Raw genomic sequence first — 20,559 nt, 5'->3', positions numbered from 1 at the left:
AAGGGCTGCGCGGGTGCCCAGTGCTGGGCATGGACAATGAGACACTGTTCCACACCACAGCCGTAACAACACAAATTCAGTCGAAAGAGTCAGTCACAGCCACAGGGCTCACGTTTAATGAGTGTATTTTTATACACACCAACAATCACAAATGCAGACTATGATCTCTCGTACTCCATGTGCAAACCTCTTGAACTCCAAAGGTACTGGAGAATTGGAGAATCATGGAATGGTTCGGGGTGGAAAGGGCCTCAAAGCCCATCCAGTTGCAACCTCCCATCATGGGCAGGGGCACCTCGACTAGATCAAGTTTCTCAAAGCCCCATCCAACCTGGCTTTGAATACATATCCTTCACACGTTCTGAGTCTCTCCCACCAGCTCTACCCAAGGGCCGGGAGAGCCCAACAAGGGCAGTCTGGACTTTCTGAGATGAGGAGAAAACTGTCCTCAGCACCCTGAAGGCACCCTGGGCTGGGATCCCAGCCCTGGAGAGCACCAAGCACCAGAGTAAAGCAGGAGACATTGCAGTCTGATCATAGCACACTCCCAGTGAGTGTGGTCACAGGGCCACCACCATCCTGAAAAGTGTCCTTCAGCCATGATGTGGAGTTGGGGACAAACCCCTCAGGGATGAGTCCATCTAAGAGAGTGAGAAATTGGCTAAAATCCTTGCTATTGCAAATACATTCAAAATTCAAATGTATTTCAATATAATAAACAGCCAGGTAATACCCTAAAGTATACTGTGCATAACTTATTTCCAAGAGAAGTGGTGGCTGTCCCATCCCTGAGGTGTTCAAGGCCAGGTTCAACAGGGCTTGAAGCCCCTGATCCAGTGGGAGGTGTCCCTGCCCACTGCAAGAGGGTTGAATTGGATGGGCTTTCAGGCCCCTTCCAACCCAAACCATTCCACCATTCCGTGATTTTTAGACATGTAAATTTCTGACCAACAGGAAAATAAGTTGTTACAACAAGAAAGCCACTGCCCTTGAGCTGCTGGAGGTCTGTTCATCAGAGTAACACTGCAATTGGAGCGCACCCTTCACAGTGGGATTTTCTATCTGCTGTCCCAGTATTCGATTATATTTTTGAAGTGTAATAAATTTTTGCTAATAAAGCTGTGAGCAAAAAGTTCATTTGCTTTAGGCAGGGAAAGGATGCTCTGATCCCACCAGACAAAAGGCCAGCGGTCCCAGCAGAGCACTCATGCACAGAGCACCACTCGCTGAGCCCCTGCAGATGCCCCAGTGCAATCCAGATGTGTAACCCAAACATATCACTGCAGACCAAAGCTGACTGTAAACTCATGGCAGCTGCATAGTTCCAGGAACCAAGTATTTCCTGAGAGTCCTTGTGCAGTTGCATTCTCTGTCCCTTGGCTGAAACCCATCTTGCATTACTCCAGATTGCCACAGAGCAGACGGCAACCCTGGCTGGAATCATAGAGATTGCAGAATCACAGAATGGGTTGGGTTGCAAGGGACCTCAAAGCCCATCCAGTCCCACCCCCTGCCACAGGCAGGGACACCTCCCACTGGATCAGGGGCTCCAAGACCCATCCAACCTGGCCTTGAACACCGCCAGGGATGGGGCAGCCACAGCTTCCCTGGGCAACCTGTTCCAGTGCCTCACCACTCTCACCGTGAAGAAATTCTTCCTCATGTCTAGTCTAAACCTGCCCTTCTGAGGGACACCACTTGTCACAGATCTCCATCTGCACTTTGAGCCATTGACCACTACTCTCTGAATACAACTATCCAACCAATTTCTTATCCACTGAACCGTCCACCCATCAAATCCACACCTCTCCAATTTAGAGAGAAAGATGTTGTGGAGGACCATGTCAAAGGCTTTACACAAGTCCACACAGATCACATCCGCTGGCTTTCCTGTGTCCACCGCTGCGGTCACCCCATCAGAGAAAGCCACTAAGTTGGTCATACAGGACTTGCCTGCTGTCCACCACTAATCACCTCCCTGTCCTCCATGTGCTTTAGCAGAGCTTCTAGGAGGATCTGTTCCATGATCTTCCCAGGCACAGAGGTGAGGCTGACAGGTCAGTAGTTCCCAGGATTGCCTTTTCTACCCTTTTTAAAAATGGGCACCGCGTTACCCAGTCACCAGGGACTTCTCCTGACCGCCAGGACTTTTCAAATATCATGGTGAGTGGCTTGGCAACCACATCGGCCAATTCCCTCAGGACTCTGGGGCTCAGGTCCCATAGACTTGTATATGTTCGGGTTCCTCAGGTCTGCACAGCCCACCTCTACAAACTCTCCGGCTCCCTCTGGATGGTGAAAAGCCCTTCCTTTTGTGTGTAGAGACACTACAGTACCACTAACATAAAATGTATATTGACTACAAAGAAGAAAATCTATTAAGATAATATTCAAACTGCTGGGTTTTAGAAAGCCTTATAGTGATCCTAGAACACTTTTTCCCTTGCCCAGTCTGTTCCCATACACAGTTACGCTGCTGTGATCACCTTTTCCAAGATTTCTTCATCCATTCTCTTCATTACATAGTTATTCAGCAGTAAGGAAAAGCAGTGGGTAACCAAGTCCCACTTTGTTGCAGAACCGATTTCTCTGTTCTGACGTGGCTTTAACTTTTCCAATTAAAAGCCAGTACCTGGTAAGGGCTTGGACCCCAACAGGCACCTGGGTGCTTGCAGGTTCTCACAAAACACAGCTGAGCTGAAGGTCCAGGAGGCTGAAGAGCACGCCTGAATTCACTCTTTCATAAATTCAAACTGTTTCATTAATTCATACTCTTTTACAAATTTTTCTTTTTTAATTAAACACGAAATGTGCTGAATGTTCATAATATTTTGTCCTTTTGGATGTAAAATCTGGGTAAGCCCCTCTGAAATCAGAAGAGTGTTTACATACAACACCCTTCTGTGATCTGCGCTTACTGCCAGGGACCAGCATAGCAACAACGGACTTGCAGGCCAACTCTACCCACATTACTGTCCACACTTCCCATTACTTAGACTTGGATTTTGGGAATCTGCAACTCCAGTTGAGACTATACTTTTAACAGAAGTGTTCTTTCAGCTGTGACCGATACCGCAGCGGCCCAAGAGACACTCCGAGGTCAACTGGAAGTTCTAATGGCACACTGAAATCCCGACATATTTTCCATTCTGAACCTCAGGCTCCTTCTCAGAGCACAAATGGATGTGAAATGGTAAGATGAGAAGTGTATTTCACTACACCAAAGGACCGAGTCCACAACACCGACTGGCTACAAGCAAAACTGACTCACTTTACCATCTGGACGGACTCCCAATGATCTGGAAGTCCGTGTTAATCACCTCTGCGGGACTGCACGATAGTACAATGCAACAAACCCGGTGTCAGCACCAGGACAAGCGTGCAACATGTTTCCACCATTACACATCCCTGGCCATTTAAAAGGAATTTTTAAAAGATATAAAATGGATTTGAAATGAAAAAAAAAAAAAAGCTTCTTAAGTTCTCTGAACAGCTTTAAAGCTACAGAACAAACAACACTATGTCATAGAATCACAGAATCATGGAATGGGTTGGATTGGAAGGGACCTCAAAGCCCATCCAGTCCCACCACTCTGCCAGGGCCAGGGACACCTCCCACTGGATCAGGGGCTCCAAGCCCCATCCAACCTGGCCTTGAACCCCTCCAGGGATGGGGCAGCCACCACCGCTCTGGGCAACCTGGGCCAGGGCCTCCCCACCTGTAATACAATCCCACTGCGGAAAAGGTAAAGGTAAACCTCAAATTCCATTCAAACTACTTTTTTTGGATCAGAATTCAACCCTTTTCATTAGTAGGTTGCTCCAAGTCCCACCAAACCTGGCATTGAACACCTCCAGGGATGAGGCATAAAATAACAACTATTTTCACATTTCTTTTTCTACCCCAGCTGTATTATATTTTGAAACACATCACACCAGGTGTGAAGTATGTAATTTGGGAACATCACAGAAAGTTTTGTTTTCTGCAAGTAGTTCACGCAGTTACCAGAGCAGCATAAAATTATAACGGGTGTTAATCAAGGTGCTCACATGAAGAGAATGAAACCCAGCCAGGATAGGCGAAGCGCTTGTCTCTTAGACAGTAAAACTAAAAACCGTTTTACGGAGAGATTTTATTCCCCTATTGGCATGTTCAGCATTGTCCCTTGTAAAAATAGGACTCACTTTGCATGACAGTTCCTAGTTCCTCTCTTTCATACTGGCTTATGGTGGCCAGAGGCAGAAATTTGAGTAGAATTTTAAGATGAGGAAACTCCTAAAAGTCCCGTGCTGTTTACCTTCGTGTTATCTCAGCTGTTTGCTCCATTCCAGCACAAAAAGAAAACCAGGTTGTTTAGAAATTATTTTATAGAGCCCACAAAGCATGCTGATTACTCCAGATAAAGTGTCCACACAGACACTTCAGTGGGTGTTTGCCTGGGAAGGGAAGCAGCCCAACGAACCAGAACAGCCAGCTCTTTAAAAAGCTATGCGTTGTTAGTATGGAAGGTGAAGAAGATTTGAACACTGTTAAAATCCTTCTTGTCTTCAGGTTCAAATTGCTGACATATTACTCTTAGTTTCAGTGACCTTAGAGCACCTTCCAGTACTGAAAGGGGCTCCAGGACAGCTGGGAAGGGGCTCTTGATCAGGGAGCGCAGAGAGAGGACAAAGGGGAACAGCTTCCAGCTGAAAGAGGGGAGATTAAGTTCAGATCTTGGGGAGAAATGTTTTGCTGTGAGGGTGGGGAGGCCCTGGCCCAGGTTGCCCAGAGCAGGGGTGGCTGCCCCATCCCTGGAGGGGTTCCAGACCAGGTTGGATGGGGCTTGGAGCCCCTGATCCAGTGGGAGGTGTCCTTGCCCATGGCAGAGGGTTGGAACTGGAAGGACTTTGACATCCTTTCAAACCCAAACCATTCCATTATTCTGCGATTCTATGACTTATTTACCAAGTGACTGTATGAGCCCATCCCACAACACCAGGTGGGTCTTATGACAATATTCACTGCAGAAAAAATAGATTACACTCCCTCATCTAGGGACATAACAAATAACCCAGTGCAGATTCCTGATTGAACCAACTTGTACGGAAAAACCTGCCTTGCCTTAAGGTGAGGTCCTGTAGCACTCCCATTACAGGTGAGGCACTGAGACCTGTCGATAAGCACGACTCCTTCCAGCCCTCAGCATCCTGCCAGCAAACCCACCCCAGCAGCAGCAGAGGCTGAAGCAGAGGGTGTTCCAGCAGCCGCAGCTCCTAAACCACACACACCAGACCTTAAATCATGGCCAGTGTTGTCATCAAGAAGCAGAGGAGAAGACCATGTGCTCTTCACACAGCACAGGTGGAACAGGCTTTGGTTAATCCACTCCACTGAGCTGGTGAACTCTTGTCCTACATCTCCGACCACAAGACAGCACAGTCTACAGCATGGAAAACATTTCCCTCAGCCTGCAGCACATCCTGCACAAAGCCATTTGCCCAGCCAGGCCCACAGATGAGGTCAACAGAGCAACTACCTGGGCACCTGCTGGTTCTCAGCTTCTTCATCCATCAGCATACAATGGGACTCCCTTCTCTTCCTGTCCTGGCCTTCTCCAAGTCCAAAAAGCCATCTCATAGATCACAGAATGGTTTGGCTTGGAAGGGACCTCAAAGCCCATTCAGTTACAACCCCCTCTGGATCCACCTCCCACTGGATCAGGTTGCCCCATCCAACACGGCCCTGAACACCTCCAGGGATGGGGCAGCCATGACTTCTCTCGGCAACCTGGGCCAGTGAAATACGACCAAACGTCTTGTTAAAAAGAGACATAATTATGATCAAACAATTCAAAAACTGGGCAGGTGTCCTTAGGCACCTTTGCCCACTTGCTTGTTTTCAGCTGTAGTGCAGTTAACACTGCGAGCGCTTGGAGTGTCTAGGAGAGAGATGGGACAATTTTATACAACTGAATCCTGAGTTTTATTTTCCTTTATCGAATATTTGTTTGTCCGCAGAATAGCAAACAGGGACATACATGGGCTGTTGTCTACTAAGTCACCCAGCATACTTCTCCAATACAATCATCTTAGGTTTTAACAGTGAAAAGTCTCCTCCTCGTCAGTTTTCTAAACTTTAAATTCAATCTCTGGATGCTACCATGAGTTAAGCAAAAAGGGTACAGAGCTACGATTTTATTCCATCCCTTCATACCTCAAAATGAAATATTGTCCCCAAGCTGTCCACAAAAAATCCTTTTCTTGATCAGTGGCAACTAATCACTTCTCATCAGTTTTAATCAAAATTCACCACCGTGTGCAGTAAGCTTATCTCCTTTTACTGTTTAGCTTTCCACCAATCCACTTGGCATTAAAATCTTAATTTTTTCATATTCTTAAGTTTTACAAGTTTAAAGTGTCCAACACTTGAAGTTTCTAAGGGGAGACCTCATGACTCCCTGCAGCTCCCAAAAAGAAGGGTGTGGTGAGGTGGGTGCTGAGCTCTTGTCCCAAGTGACAAGAGATGGAATGAGAGGGGATGGCCTCAAGTTGCACCAGGAGAGGTTTAGATCAGATACTAGGAAAAAATTCTTCACTGGAAGAGTGGTGAAGCCCCAGCAGAGGCTGCCCAGGGCAGCGGTAGAGTCTCCATCCCTGGAGGGGCTCAAAAAACGTGTAGAGGTTGCACTTGGGGACATATTTTAGTAGCCACGGTGGGCTTGGACTGACAGATGGACTAGATGATCTTAGAGGTCTTTTCCAATCATAGTGATTCTATAATTCTATGATTGTCTCCAGCCTCTGAACTGGCCTCATCTTGTCACCTGTGCCTAAGCCTTAACGACCACGGGCAAGTGCGGATCCTTGAAACCTCATGCCCAGCACCACACCTGCAGAGCACCTCGCTGTCAGCACCAGAGCTCTCTATTGCAGCATTTTGCTTCAACACAGCTTTTTAAATCCATGGCAGAACATCATCCCTGACACCACAGCAAAGTTTCTGTCACAGATTTTTCTGTGCGCAGACCATTTTGGAGAAGCTCTGCAGGACCCCAGGGCCTGCTAAGATGCAGCACTGAGGCAGTGGTGCCTCTGTCTTTACCTCCTCCACCAGCAATCTGGAGGTGAATATCAGAGCTGGATAAAAGGACAGAGCTGCAGTTTAACCTTACAGAACAGCTGGCACAAGAAGTGCTCAGCCAGGTGGCTTTACCAGGTTTTAATTTCACTTTTCATATTTCTATCCCTGACCGAGGATGGCTGTGAAGCTAATAACGCTCAATCCTTCTCCTTAGGAGGATCCTTAGGAGGAAGATGCAGGGAATCCCCTCCTAGATCTCTTCTCCCACTACCCCCAGTGCTGCCCTGGGATTCCCTCAGATGAGGCCCTGGCCCAGGTTGCCCAGAGAAGTGATTGCTGCCCCATCACTGGAGGTGTTTAAGGTTAGGGGTTGGATGCTTTGAGCAACCTGACCCAGTGGGAGGTGTCCCTGCCCACAGCAGGGAGTTAGAACTGGATGGGCTTTGAGATCCCTTCCATCTCAAACCATTCCATGGTTCTACAATTCCACACTTTCCATGCCCTTGGTTTCTCGGCCAGGAGCATCCCCAGAGGAAGCTTCTCAAGTTCCTCCCAGCCACCCCCCTCCACTGCCCGCTGCTCCCCAAGATCCAGCCAAAAAAAGCGGGGTCCCCCCTCCTTGCTCAGGCTTCCCCCTGTACAGCCCTGAGGGGGAGCCCGGTCTGGGGGTGACAGGGCTCTGGGGGTGACAGGGCCCTCGCGCCCCTGGCCGGGGGACTTTGCTGGGTCATCCGTGTGTGACTCTCGAGACTGGGGGCTTCCCTTGCCCCCTCCCCAACCGAGCACCTGGGGATTCCCTGTCCCCCTGCAACCCAACACCCGGGGGTTCCCTGTCCTCTTCCAACCCAGCACCCGTCCATCCCCTGTCCCCCTGCAACCCAGCACTGGGGCGTTCCCTGTCCCCCCCCAACCCAACACCCAGGGGTTCTCTATCACCAGCAACCCAGCCCCCGGGGGTTCCCTGTCCCCTCCAAGCCAACACCTGGGGATTCCCTGTCGTCCCCCCCACCCAACACTGGGGTGTTCCCTGTCCCCAGCAACCCAGGGGCTCCCTGTCCTCTCCCAACTCAGCACCCATCCTCCTCTCCTCCCCCAACCCAACACCCGGGGGTTCCCCGTCCCCCCACAGCCCAACACCGGGGCTTCCCTGTCCCCGTCCCCCCCAGCTCGAACACCCGGGGTCTCCCCTCGCCCTCCCCAGCTCAGGCGACTTCCCCGCGTCCCATCCCGAGCGACCCGGGGTTCCCTCGCCCCCTCCCCATTCCCGGCGCCAGGGGGTTCCCCGTCCCCCCAGCCCCGGCCGCGGGGGTTAACTCGGCGGCGATGGCAGCGCTGTCAGCCCGAGCCCCCCGGCTGCCCCCGGCCCCGGGGCCGCTCCGCCCGCCGCCCCCAGCCCCCCCAGTCCCCCCCGGGGGGAGCAGAAGGCGCCGAGCGACCCCATCCCGGGAGGAGAACGCCCGTAGCGCCCCCGGCATCTCCCGGGGAGGGGGCAGCCGCGAACCCCGGAGCCGCTGACAGGCGGGGAGGGGGCGGCCCCGGCGGCCCCAGCCCCATCTCCCGGGGGGCTCCGGGGGGCTCCGAGCGCCCCCGGCCCCATCGCGCCCCCCAGAGCCCCCGGAGCGGGGCCGGGCGGGGCGGGCAGCACAATGGCCCCGGTGACACCGCGGGGGGGGGGGGGGGGGGGGGGACACGCACGGTGGGGGCTTTGTGCGCGGAATCCGCCGACATTTCCAAACCCAAACCGAACGGAATAGAGCAGGGGGAGAGCGAGGAGCGAGCGGGAGCCGGGGGCAGCGTGGCTCCTCCTCCTCCTCCTCTCCAAAAAGGCCTGTTTGCAAAACTGCACACGGCGGGGAAACGGGGGTGGGGGGAGAGAAAGCCGGGGGGGGGGGGGGGAAGGGGGGGAAAACCCCGATGTCTTTGTGTTACCTGCCGTGAAACCAGTCCTTGCAGGCGTCGCACTCGATCATGAAGCGGGTCACGTCGTAGGGCAGCCGGCAGATGCAATAGACGGGCACCGTCGCCATGTTAGCGCCGTTCAAAACAAGGCGGCGCGGCCGCGGCTCCGGCGGCGGGGGGGGGGGGGGGGCGGGGGAAACAGGGGGAAAGAGGGGGAAAAAGAAACAACAACAAGAAAAAAAAGAAAGAAATAAAAAAAAAAACCCAGGCAGCTACGGCGGTGTGGGCTGCCGGAGGGCGGGCGGCGGCGTCAGCAGAGGCAGCGGCTCCCAAAGTTTGGCTGCATGGCTCCGGCGGCGCTGGCGGCGGAGGAGGTTGTTGTTGTTGTTGTTGGGGAAAATGGTTATTATTCAAAATGTTTGGCGAAACGCATTCTGTTGCGTGCCCCCTGGTGACAGTACAGCACCCGAGCCGCCTCGTAAACACTCCGAAATGTAACCCCGCTCCTTGTCAGCTCCTTACGTCAGACCGGGGGACGGGACGGGGGGGCGAGGGGACTTCGCCGGGAGAGCGACCCCGCGGCGGCCCTGACCCCGGGTCCCCCCTTCCAGCCCCGGCCCCTGCCCCCCCCCCCCCCAAAATCCCCGCCCTCCCTGTCCCTCTGTCCCCATTCCCGTCCCCCGTGTCCCCATCCCTGTCCCCGTGTCCCCCCATCCTTGTCTCTCTGTCCCCATCCCCGTTCCCGTGTCCCCATCCCTGTCCCCGTGTCCCCCCATCCCTGTCCCCCGGCGCCATCCCCATTCCCGTGTCCCCATCCCTGTCCCCGTGTCCCCATCCCTGTCCCCGTGTCCCCCCATCCTTGTCTCTCTGTCCCCATCCCCGTTCCCGTGTCCCCATCCCTGTCCCCGTGTCCCCCCATCCTTGTCCCTCTGTCCCCATCCCCATTCCCGTGTCCCCATCCCTGTCCCCGTGTCCTCCCATCCCTGTCGCTCTATCCCCATTCCCGTCCCCCCTGTCCCCCCGATCCCCGTCCCCTGTGTCTCCTCCATCCCTGTTCCTGTGTCCCGTTCTCGGATTCCCATCCCTGTCCCCGTGTCCCCCCATCCCTGTCCCTCTATCCCAACCCCTGTTCCTCTGTCCCCATCCCTGTCCCCTGTGTCTCCCCCATCCCTGGTCCCATGTCCCCATCCGTGTGCCCGTGTGCCCCCACCCTTTTCCCTCTGTCCACGTCCCTGTCCCTGTGTCCCTCCATCCTTGCCCCTCTGTCCCCATCCCTGTTCCTGTTCCAAACAGAGGGGGGATGCTCAATGCAGGTTTGCAAGAGCAGAGCACAAAAACTCTCTTGGAATGAGGCAGGGGGCAGGAGGGATTTGGAGGAGTTTGGAGGGGTCTGGGGGCTGAAACCGCCCGGCTTCTCCAGAGGGAGTTTGTTAAAGAGAGCAGCCCGGGCACAGCTCTCACCCCATGTCCCCATCTCCATCCCCATTCCCAACCCCCATGTCTCCCCATCCCGGTTCCCATCCCACAGGTCCCCCCATCCCCATTCCCATCCCCGTTGTCTCCCCAATCCCTGTCCCCTGTGTGTCTCCCAACCAGAGTGCGGGGTGATGCTGAGTGTGGGTCTGCAGGAGCAGGGCACAAAAACCCTCTTGGAATGAATAAGCATCACAGAGCAGGGATGGAGCAGGGGGCACTTTGAGGGAGTCCTGGTGGGTTTTGGGGGCTTCCCCTGCCCGCCGGCCAGCAGCAGGGAATTTGTTAGAGAGTGGCCCGAGCGTGGCTCTGCCCCTGTGTCCCCCCAGGACCCTGTTCCCACCCCCTGTGTCTCCAACCAGGGGGAGCGGTGCAGGGGGGACCCCGCCGTGGCCACAGAGGGTGTGAGGAGATGCTGAGTGCAGGTCTGCAAGAGGGAAGCAAAACCCCTCTCTTGGAATGATGAGTGTCGCAAGGCAGGGACACCTAAAGTAGCTGGAAGTATCATGCTACTCTACCAGCAAAAAGAATGGTCCTGATGGACTGCTGTCTGGGTGGTGGTGGCTGGTAAGGGCCTGTAAACGTGCACGGGTGCTGATTTACATCGAGAAATTAAACAATTACCTTCTTTTTAGTTGGTAGAGTTGTATCGCTGCTTTTAAAGGTACCCGCCGCATCTGCCTGTGGCGGCCCTTTCACCATTGCAAGCAGGGCTGCTACACCGAAGAGCTGAAGGTGGACACCCTCGTGCCTGCGACGCACCAAACAAAGCGGGAGGGTGCTGGATATGTGCCGAGAAGGGCCCCTCGGGCACAAAAGATCCATGGAGCCCAAGACCACACACAGCCACAGCCACCGGCTTCCACATAGATGGGTCAAGGGCAGTAGTGAAGCAAGAAGAACCTCGGAGTCTGAACGGAGACTGAGGATGCAGAACATCTGTCATCCTCAAAGCCAGGACCCTGAAGAGCTGTTAGGGTGGTTAAAGTGACCACACTGTGGGGCATCTGGGGGAGTCTGTGTCCCAAGGGCATTCCATAGCCACTGCTTGTCTGAGAAGCACAAGAGCTTCCTACAAAGTACACACAAAGGGCGTCCCAGCTGAGGTGTGATTTTAAATCCAGTTATGATGGATTCAGCATCTTGAATCCATCTCATTTGGGCAGGGGAAATACTTTAATTTATCATAGAGCCAAAAATAAGAAAATGGGCATCTCTCTGCCTTTTATCATCAGTCTGCAAAACCCCTCCAAAGTCCTGTGGAGGACAAGGGACATGCAGGGGGCCAAATAACTGTAGAATGTCCCGAGTTGGAAGGGACCCACAAGGACCATCAAGTCCAACTCTTGACTTCACTTCCAAGTTTTTCTTACAGAGAGAAGGCTGTTGTCCCTGTAGGCAGAACCTGTTTTGGACAACAGAAGAGGGAATGTCAAAATTCTTTGCATAGCCCACTGAATTTACATACCACAGAAGTGACTTTCAGCGAGTGTTTGTGCAGAGCTCCCTTTGAACTAGCACCAGAAATGGCACGCTCTGGTCCACCAGGGGTGTTTATGAGAGCGAAATTAGACTTCTGACATCGCTCAAGGTGTGGTGATGCGGGAGGAAGATTATAGACCTGCCGTTTAAGTCGTGACTCAGTTGTTTTGAATGCCACGTTTTGCATGTCTCAAGACACATGAAGGGGCCTATATTCTTCACCGTGCTGAACAGCAGAAGCATCTGTCCTCTATAAAGCAGACCTCTCAAGTTTATCTATCATGATTTTAATTGCTTTTAGCTTCAACTGAGAAGCGGAAAAGCAAGTCTAGGGAGTAAAGTAGAATGAGGAGGAAAGGCTGGGGAACTATCACGAGAGCTGCACACACCTTTACAGAGTCTCTTCACTGCTCAGCAAGGTCAAGTGCATCTCCTAGCATCTCTGCACTCTGCAGGATGGGTATGAACACAATATTCAGCAATCTTGATGCCCTTAGGTATGGGACAGTCATAGACATCATAGAATCATGGAATGGGTTGGGTTGGAAGGGACCTTAAAGCCTATCCAGTTCCAACACTCCCACTGGATCAGGGGCTCCAAGCCCCATCCAACCTGGCCTTGAACACCTCCAGGGATGGGGCAGCCACCACTTCTCTGGGCAACCTGGGCCAGGGCCTCCCCACCGTCATTGTGAAGAATTTCTTCCTAATGTCTCATCTAAATTTTTCCCCTTCCACTTTAAACCGATTCCTCTCCACCACTCCATGCCCATCTAAAAAGTCCCTCCCCAGATTTCCTGTTGTCCCTTCAAGTAGTCAAAGGCTGCTCTAAGGTCTCTCCAGAGGCTTCTCTTCTCCAGGCCGAACAATCCTAATTCTCTCAACTTGTCCTCATAGCAGGGGTGCTCCATCCCTCAGATCAACTTCATGGCCTCCTCTGGACCCATTCCAACCGTCCCATATCCTTCTTATGTTGAGGATTCCAGAACTGGACACAGGACTCCAGGCAGCTCATTGTCTCTGCACACACAGAATACATGCTGGAGAGCCTTCTTCCTTTTGTAGAACCAGTATGTGAATTTTTAAGGAGCACGGCAGCACTTGCAAGCATAGCAGCTCATCACACCAAATTCTACACTTGTCACAGAATCACAGAATTGCTAAGGTGGGAAAAGACCTCTAAGACCATCCAGTCCAACCCCACCATGTCTACTAACCCATGTCTCAAAGTGCCATGGCTACGTGGATTTTTAACACCTCCGGGGATGGAGAAACCACCACCTCCCTGGACAGCCTCTTACAGTTCCTGAGAACCCTTTCAGTGGAGAAATGTTTCCCTAATATCCACTCTAAACCTCTCCTGGCACAACTTGAGGCCATTTCCTCTCATCCTATCCCATGTTACTTGGAAGAAGAGACCAACACCCACCTCACCACAACCTCCTTTCCTGGAGTTGTGGAGAGTGATGAGGTCTCCCCTCAGCCTCCTCTTCTCCAAACTGAACATCCCCAGGTCCCTCATCTCCCTCTCCCACTTTTAGGGGCTTTGTTCACACCAAGCCTGTACAATCTGTGAAAAATTATATCCTTGTTGCCTTTCCTCACATCCCACAAGCATCTCCATGAAAACAGCCCTATTTCCAATGCACCACCTGAAATTCTAGTGTCAGCATGTCTCCACTGCAGCCTCTGGTGAGCTAAAGCCTCTTAATAACGCGGGGATTTTGGTGACCACAACAAAGGGCAGCTGGGACATATGAGGGTGTAGCCAGACACTCCTCTGCGATTGGGGCTGGAGCAGCTTAAGGCTCCATAGGTGTCCCACGCTGCTCCTCAGGTGATGGTTACATCCAGCAGCAGAGCTGGGCTCGCAGTGTCAGTGTTTTCATTCCTTCTTCATTTGGATTATTTTAAGACATGCTGGATGATGCTGAAGCCATTGGAAATTAATTATGGGAGACTCTCGCAACTCAGACATAGAATCGTGGAATGTTTTGGGTTGGAAGGGACCTCAAACTCATCCACTTCTAACCCCCTGCCATGGGCAGGGACACCTCCCACTAGATGAGGTTGCTCCAAGCCCCATCCAACCTGGCCTTGAACACCTGCAGGAATGGGGCAGCCACCACTGCTCTGGACAACCTGGGCCAGGGCCTCCCCACCCTCACAGCAAAACATTTCTTCCTCAGATCTCATCTCCCCACTTGTAGTTGAAAACCATTCCCCCTTGTCCTGTCCCTGCCCTCCCTGATCAAGAGCCCTCCCCAGCTTTCCTGGAGCCCCTTTCAGTACTGGAAGCTGCTCTAAGGTCTCCTCAGAGCCTTCTCTTCTCCAGGCTGAACAACCCCAACTCTCCCAGCCTGTCCTCAGATGGGAGGTGCTCCAGGCCTTGGATCATCTCCATGGCCTCCTCTGGCCTTGCTCCAACAGCTCCATGTCCTTCCTGTGTTGAGGGCTCCAGAACTGGATGCAGGACACCAGGTGGGTCTCACCAGAGCAGAGCAGAGCAGAGGGGCAGAATCCCCTCCCTCGTCCTGCTGGTCCCACTGCTTTGGATGCAGCCCAGGACATGGTTGGTTTCTGGGCTGGAAGCATGAATTGCTGGCTCACATTGAGCTTCTCATCCCCAGCAAGCCAAGTCCTTCTCCTTTTCCCAATCCATTCTCCACCTAGCCTGTAGCTGTGCTTGGGATGGCCCTGTCCCAGGTACAGGACCTTGCCCTTGGCCTTGTTGAACTCCATCAGTTTCTCACAGCCCCACCTCTCCAGCCTGTCCAAGTCCCTCTGGATGCCATACATTCCCTCCAGCATGTTGGCCGCTTCACACAGCTTCGCGTTGGCAAACTTACTGAGGGCGACCTCGATCCCACTGTCCATGTCTGCGATAAAGATGTTAAAGAGCACTGGTCCCAGTTAAAGAGCACTGGTCCCAGTACCGACCCTTGTGGAACACCACTCGTCACTGGTCTCCACGTGGCCACAACCATTGACCACAACTCTTTGAGTGCGACCATCCAGTCAATTCCTTATCTACTGAGTGGTCTGTCCATCAGATCCATGTCTCTCCAATTTAGAAACAAGAATGTTGTGTGGGTCCGTAGGATGGCAGGAGGTTTGCATGCAGCCAGGAGCAGGAGACTTGGCTGGCACAGACAGGGGAGAGACGGAGCACGGCTGGGAGCCGGCAGCCCATCCCATGGGACACCACCGCCACCACGGGGAGCCCCATGGCTTAGCTGAGATTGGTCCTTATTTACATTATGGCCTGTGGTTATGGAGCGCTGAGCGATTTGATGGGATCGCAGTTCTTATTGGGGTCCTCCCTGCAGATTCATCACTGCACTGGGCTGGAGTGGAGGGAACTCATCTGGTTCACCCCTAGACCTCTGCAAACTTTTAGATTTCCCCTAACCCTAGATCTCCACGTGGTTTAGTGGTTGACAGGAACAGTTGGACTGAATGATCCTGTGGGTCTTTTCCAACCTAGTGATTCTGTGTGAACCTACATCAGCTCCAGTCGCCTGTGTGAGGTGGTATCAAGGCGGGATCACACCCACCCTGGGAACCACTTTTCATCCAGAGCCAGAACCCACTGACACAGTGCCGGGAACTGTTCGGTGCGAGGGCCCTACAAAATCAGCTCTACGTTGTACAAGATACTCCTGGGCTGGAGTTTGCATACACGCTCCAAGAGTTCTGCTGTTTCCCAGCACAGATGTTGCACCGTCTTCACCATGTGCTTAGCATCTGAGCTCTGTATGCACCAGAAAATCCCTGGTGCTTAGGGAATGGTGTTAGATAGAAGTTGAGGGAGAAAAAAATACAGAAGATACATTCATGTTCCATGCTCCTGACTCAAGTCCCCATTGCCACCAGCTCCTCCCCATCACAGGGTCGGGTTAGGTTTGGCAGTCCTCTTCAGGCCCTGCCAGCAAAAAGAGCAGCAGGAGCACCAGCATTAGCATTCATTTACATTAGAGTGAAATCCCACTCCAGGAGGTGGCATCCCACCACTGTCTCCATCCCACCACAGCCTCCGTCCCACCCCAGTTACCACCTCCTTCTGAAATCCCAGTTAAACTCTTCTGTTTTCTACAGCAACAGCCGTTTTGGGCAGCGCAGCAGTTGTGAAGCTGGAGCCAAAGATACAAACACCCCCACAACAACCTGACCCCCCAAATGCATCTGAGCCCCCCCACCACATCCAAGGCCCCAAACCACATCTGAGCCCTCCAATCACTCTGGAGCCCCCAGCTGTGTTCGTGTGCCCAAGTGCATCTCAGTCCCCATCACCTCTGAGACCCTCCACTGCATTTCAGCCCCAGCAACGCCTCTGAGCCCCCCAACCACATCTGAGTCCCCACAACCATGTCTGAGCCTCCCATGCGTGTCTGAGCCCCAACCACATTCGAGCTCCCCAACCATGTCCGAGCCCTCAACCATGTCTCAGCCGCCCAGTCGCCTCTGAAGCCCCAGCTGTTTCTGCATCCCTGACTGCGTCTCATCCCTCTGAGCCCCTCGATTGCGCCCGAGCCCCCCAACCACCTCTGAGCCCCCAGAACCACAGCCTGAGCTCACCAGCACCAATGCAAAGCCAAAACCAGAGCGAAGCCCTCAGGCAGCACTGCAGATAAAAAGAACTAAAAGGCAGAAAGAAGGAGGAAATATGCCAGTATTTATTAAAATGTGTTTAATGCTCCTTTCTCTTACAGTTAGTTCTTGGAGACAAGACTTAGGCCCTGTCTCTCACACTGCTGTGCTGGGAGCTGCCTTCTGACTCCATCTCTCACCCAGCACGGTCCAGGTGGGACTGGAAGCACTTTCTAATCTAAAACTTTGTAAAAGAAGACGTGCATGAGCCCATTGCTCTCATTCACATGTATTTCACTTCTCCCGATGAGTTTTGTTAGTTAGCAGGAAGATCATTTCTTATGAAGCCAAAGCAGCCAGAAGCTTACCAAGCAAAAGAGAGTTTCAAAGTGTTTATAACTTTTCTCTTTCTATTCTTTTTGATCCCAGGCACAAGTCCAGGCTGGGCAATGAATGCATTGGAAGCAGTGTTGAGGAGAAGGACTTGGGGTGTTGGGAGATGAGAAGCCCCACATGAACCGGCAATGGGTACTTGCAGCCCAGAAGTCAACCATGTCCTGGGCTGCACCCAGAGCAGTGGGACCAGCAGGGAGGGAGGGGATTCTGCCCCTCTGCTCTGCTCTGGTGAGACCCCACCTGGAGCCCCGTGTCCAGTTCTGGAGTCCTCAGGACAGGAAAGACATGGAGCTGTTAAAGCAAGTTCAGAGGAGGCTACGGAGATGATCCGAGGGCTGGAGCAGCTCCCGTATGAGGACAGGCTGAGAGAGTTGGGTTTGTTCAGCCTGGAGAAGAGAAGGCTGCGGGGAGACCTTAGAGCAGCTTCCAGTACTGAAAGGGGCTCCAGGAAAGCTGGGGAGGGGCTCTTGGTCAGGGAGGGCAGGGACAGGACATGGGAGAACAGCTTCCAGCTGAATTAGGGGAGATGGAGATGAGATCTTGGGGAGAAATGTTTCATTCTCTGCACAGGGAGGCCCTGACCCAGATTTGCCCAGAGCAGTGGTGGCTGCTCCATCCCTGGAGGGGTTCGAAGCCAGGTTGGATGGGGCTGTGAGACACCTGATCCAGCTGGAGGGGTCCCTGCCCATGGCAGGGGTGGGACTGGATGGGCTTTTTAGGTACTTTCCAACCCAACCCATTCCATGATTGTGTGATGTGCTGAGAGCCTGTTAGAAGTCATAATACAAATAAAGCAGAATTCAATGTTAGACGAACATGACTGATGGAGAAACAGAGTCAAAGGGCATTTGCATTGCTGTGCTTTATCACACTTTATTCACTCGGGGACGTGCTTCGCGGAGCCTTGCAGCAAGGTGCTGCCTGGCCTGAAACCCAAGGCAAAACGCACTGTGAGCTCGGCCCGGGACCCGGCCCCTGCGCGTTGTCTGACACGGGGGATGAAACCCGAGTGTGACCCGCCCTGCTCCGGCCCTGGGGCGGAGAGCGAGCCCAGCCGGGCCCCGGCTTCTGCCCCGGCCTCCGGGCGGCTCTGGGCGGCTGCGGGGGCTGCGTCTCCAGGCTGGTGCTCACAGGAGCCCCCGGCTCCACCGCCACCTCCCAGCTACCGCTCTGCGCCCTGCGGACAGGTGTCTCTGCTCCTGTCTCATCCCTTCCCATGCCATCTGATCCCATCCCCTCCCTTCTCATCCCGTTCCATCCCACCCTGCGCTATCCCGTTCCCCGCAGACGGCGCTTTCCCACTCCCCGCGGACCGGGGTCCGTCCCGAGGGACCAGCAGGATCCTTCCCCGAGAGGCGCGGGAGCAGCCGCTGGTCGCCGGGCTTCCCGCAACGCCGAAAATGACTTTGTGAGGCGGTCCTGGAGCGGCGGGGCGGCTGCCGCTCTCGGAGAGGCCGCCAGCCCCGGGCCCGTGACGCAGCCGCCGCCGGCGCCGGCGCAGGAAAGAAAATGGTGGCGTTGTTTGCTGGCGGGGCGGGGCCGGGCGGCCGCCGGGGGAAAAGCGCCCCGGGAGGCCTCGCGGGGCCCCAGCGCGGCTGCTGCTCCCCGCCAGGAGGCCCCGCCCGCCACCCAGTCTAAAGGATCGCGCTGAGGGCCTGTGACACAGCGAGCGGTGACACCAGCGTCATGGGGGGGGTTGGGCTGGAAGGGACTTCAAAGCCCACCCAGTGCCACCCCTGCCACGGGCAGGGACACCTCCCACTGGATCAGGGGCTCCAAGCCCCATCCAGCCTGGCCTTGAACCCCTCCAGGGATGGGGCAGCCACCCCTGCTCTGGGCAGCCTGGGCCAGGCCCTCCCCACCCTCACAGCAAAACATTTCTTCCTCAGATCTCACCTCAATCTCCCCTCTTGCAGCTGAAAATTGTTCCCCCTCGCCCTCTCCCCGCCCTCCCTGCCCAAGGGCCCCTCCCCAGCTTTCCTGGAGCCCTTTTCAGCACTGGAAGCTGCTCTAAGGTCTCTGCGCAGGCTTCTCTTCTCCAGGCTGAACAACCTCAACTTTCCCAGCCCGGCCCTGGATGGGAGCCGCTCGAGCCCAGGGATGGGGCAGCGACCACTTCTCTGGCCAACCTGGTCCAGTTCCTGCCCTGTTCCAGGACTAAATTAATTGAAGTGCCCCTCATTTCCAGCTGGAAGCTATACGAGACCTGCAGGAAGCCAGTCAGACCTGGCCTTGCTCCTGAGGGGCGCAGCGTCCCGAATCCAGCTCGGTTCCCCCAGGCTTCGTCCCTGCTCGCCCCTCCAGCCCCACCGCTGCTGAACTACAGAGACCACGGCACAAAGCCAGTGTCAGTGCTGGGCTCAACACCGCTGTTCCCAGTCAGGGAACCGCAGAGATGTCCCCTCTGTTACTTGCAGCAGCTGAAGGCATCTCCTCCTCCCACCGCAGCGTCACTCCTGCCCACGGAGCCGGGCTGCGGCCTCGCCAGGGCAATGGGCCACAAAGGACGGAGGCGCTTGGGTCAAGGGCAAACCCAGCACACGAGCCGAACTTCTGCACTGGAATTGCCAGCAGCAGCACATGCAGCACCTCACGAGTGCGCCGGCCGCTGACGCTCCGTGCTTTGTCCTGCTGGCAGCCGCACCTCTGGCTGGCACGGCTGCACCCAGGAGTGAAACCATCACACCCCCGGGACGTGGCACGCCGGGTTAGTCCCCCGTGCACACCTATTCCCATCAATCTTGCTTATTCCACGGCAGCAACCAGGTTAAGCTGGAAGAGCAAAACTGCTGGGAAAGAGCAACTGGTTCCTTCAACATGCACCAGACCGGGAGGCTGGACCATATTTCCAGAGACAAACTGCAGATGGGGCAGAGAACACGAGCACGGGGTGGGAAGGGCCAGGATCCCAGCAGAGCCGAACAGCAGGGTGCCCAGAACAGCAGGGTGCCCAGACGGGGGCTGTGACACTGCAACCACCTCCCCAGCCGGTTTGAGTTGGGAAGGAGAGGAAGACTAACTGCTGCCATTTGTGCAAACACAGCTCTGCTGCTACATCTGCAACATCTACATGTACATCACTTTGAACACCCTGGAGGGTTCAAGGCCAGGTTGGATGGGGCTTGGAACCGCTGATCCAGTGGGAGGTGTCCCTGCCCATGGCAGGGGGTGGAACTGGATGGGCTTTGAGGCTCCTTCCAACTCAGACCATGATCTACACCCAGGGCAGGGCTGTTGCCACCACTCACTCCGACAATGGGAGATGGGAGACACTCGGGGCAAACCTGGTGTTAACCACGTGCCATGTTTTATTCTCAGCTACAAGGAACCAAGATGTCAATCCCTGTCGATGATTTCGTACATGAAATCCCACAAGCACCTGGGGCTGGTATTTAAACAACTATCCCTGTTATCACTGTGTTATTTGCACCTTATTGACCAGCTCACGATGGAACGGGGACGCCTGGAGTGGCTGCGCGCGATGAAAATGACAAAGCCTGGCTCGGCCCGAGCGTGGGGACCCCACAGCGGCTGCGCTCTCACCTCCGTCTCTCGGCAGGACATCACGTACTCTGCTAACTCAACCACTTCGTTTGGGCATAGGAAAACTTTTATTTACAACATGTTAATTAAAAAAATACCTGACAAAAAAGGCA

General features: G+C 54.2%; 1 protein-coding gene across 4 annotated transcripts in view; it reads right to left on the bottom strand.

Moving 5' to 3' along the window:
- The window catches only part of PHF2 (PHD finger protein 2), a 91,735-nt gene extending 82,591 nt beyond the window's left edge, over positions 1-9,144 (bottom strand). For all 4 annotated transcript variants that reach the window (XM_069865661.1, XM_069865664.1, XM_069865662.1 and 1 more), the window contains exon 1: positions 8,993-9,144. In XM_069865661.1, the coding sequence (XP_069721762.1) occupies positions 8,993-9,090 (98 nt within the window). In that variant the 5' untranslated portion in view covers positions 9,091-9,144. The remainder of the gene's footprint in view (positions 1-8,992) is intronic.
- Between the last annotated feature and the right edge of the window lie 11,415 nt (positions 9,145-20,559).

This window comes from Phaenicophaeus curvirostris, chromosome 11, assembly GCF_032191515.1.
Source record: "Phaenicophaeus curvirostris isolate KB17595 chromosome 11, BPBGC_Pcur_1.0, whole genome shotgun sequence".
Lineage (NCBI taxonomy): Eukaryota > Metazoa > Chordata > Aves > Cuculiformes > Cuculidae > Phaenicophaeus > Phaenicophaeus curvirostris.
The sequence above is the reverse complement of the archived record's forward strand: the minus strand, read 5'-3'. Positions and strand labels throughout refer to the sequence as shown.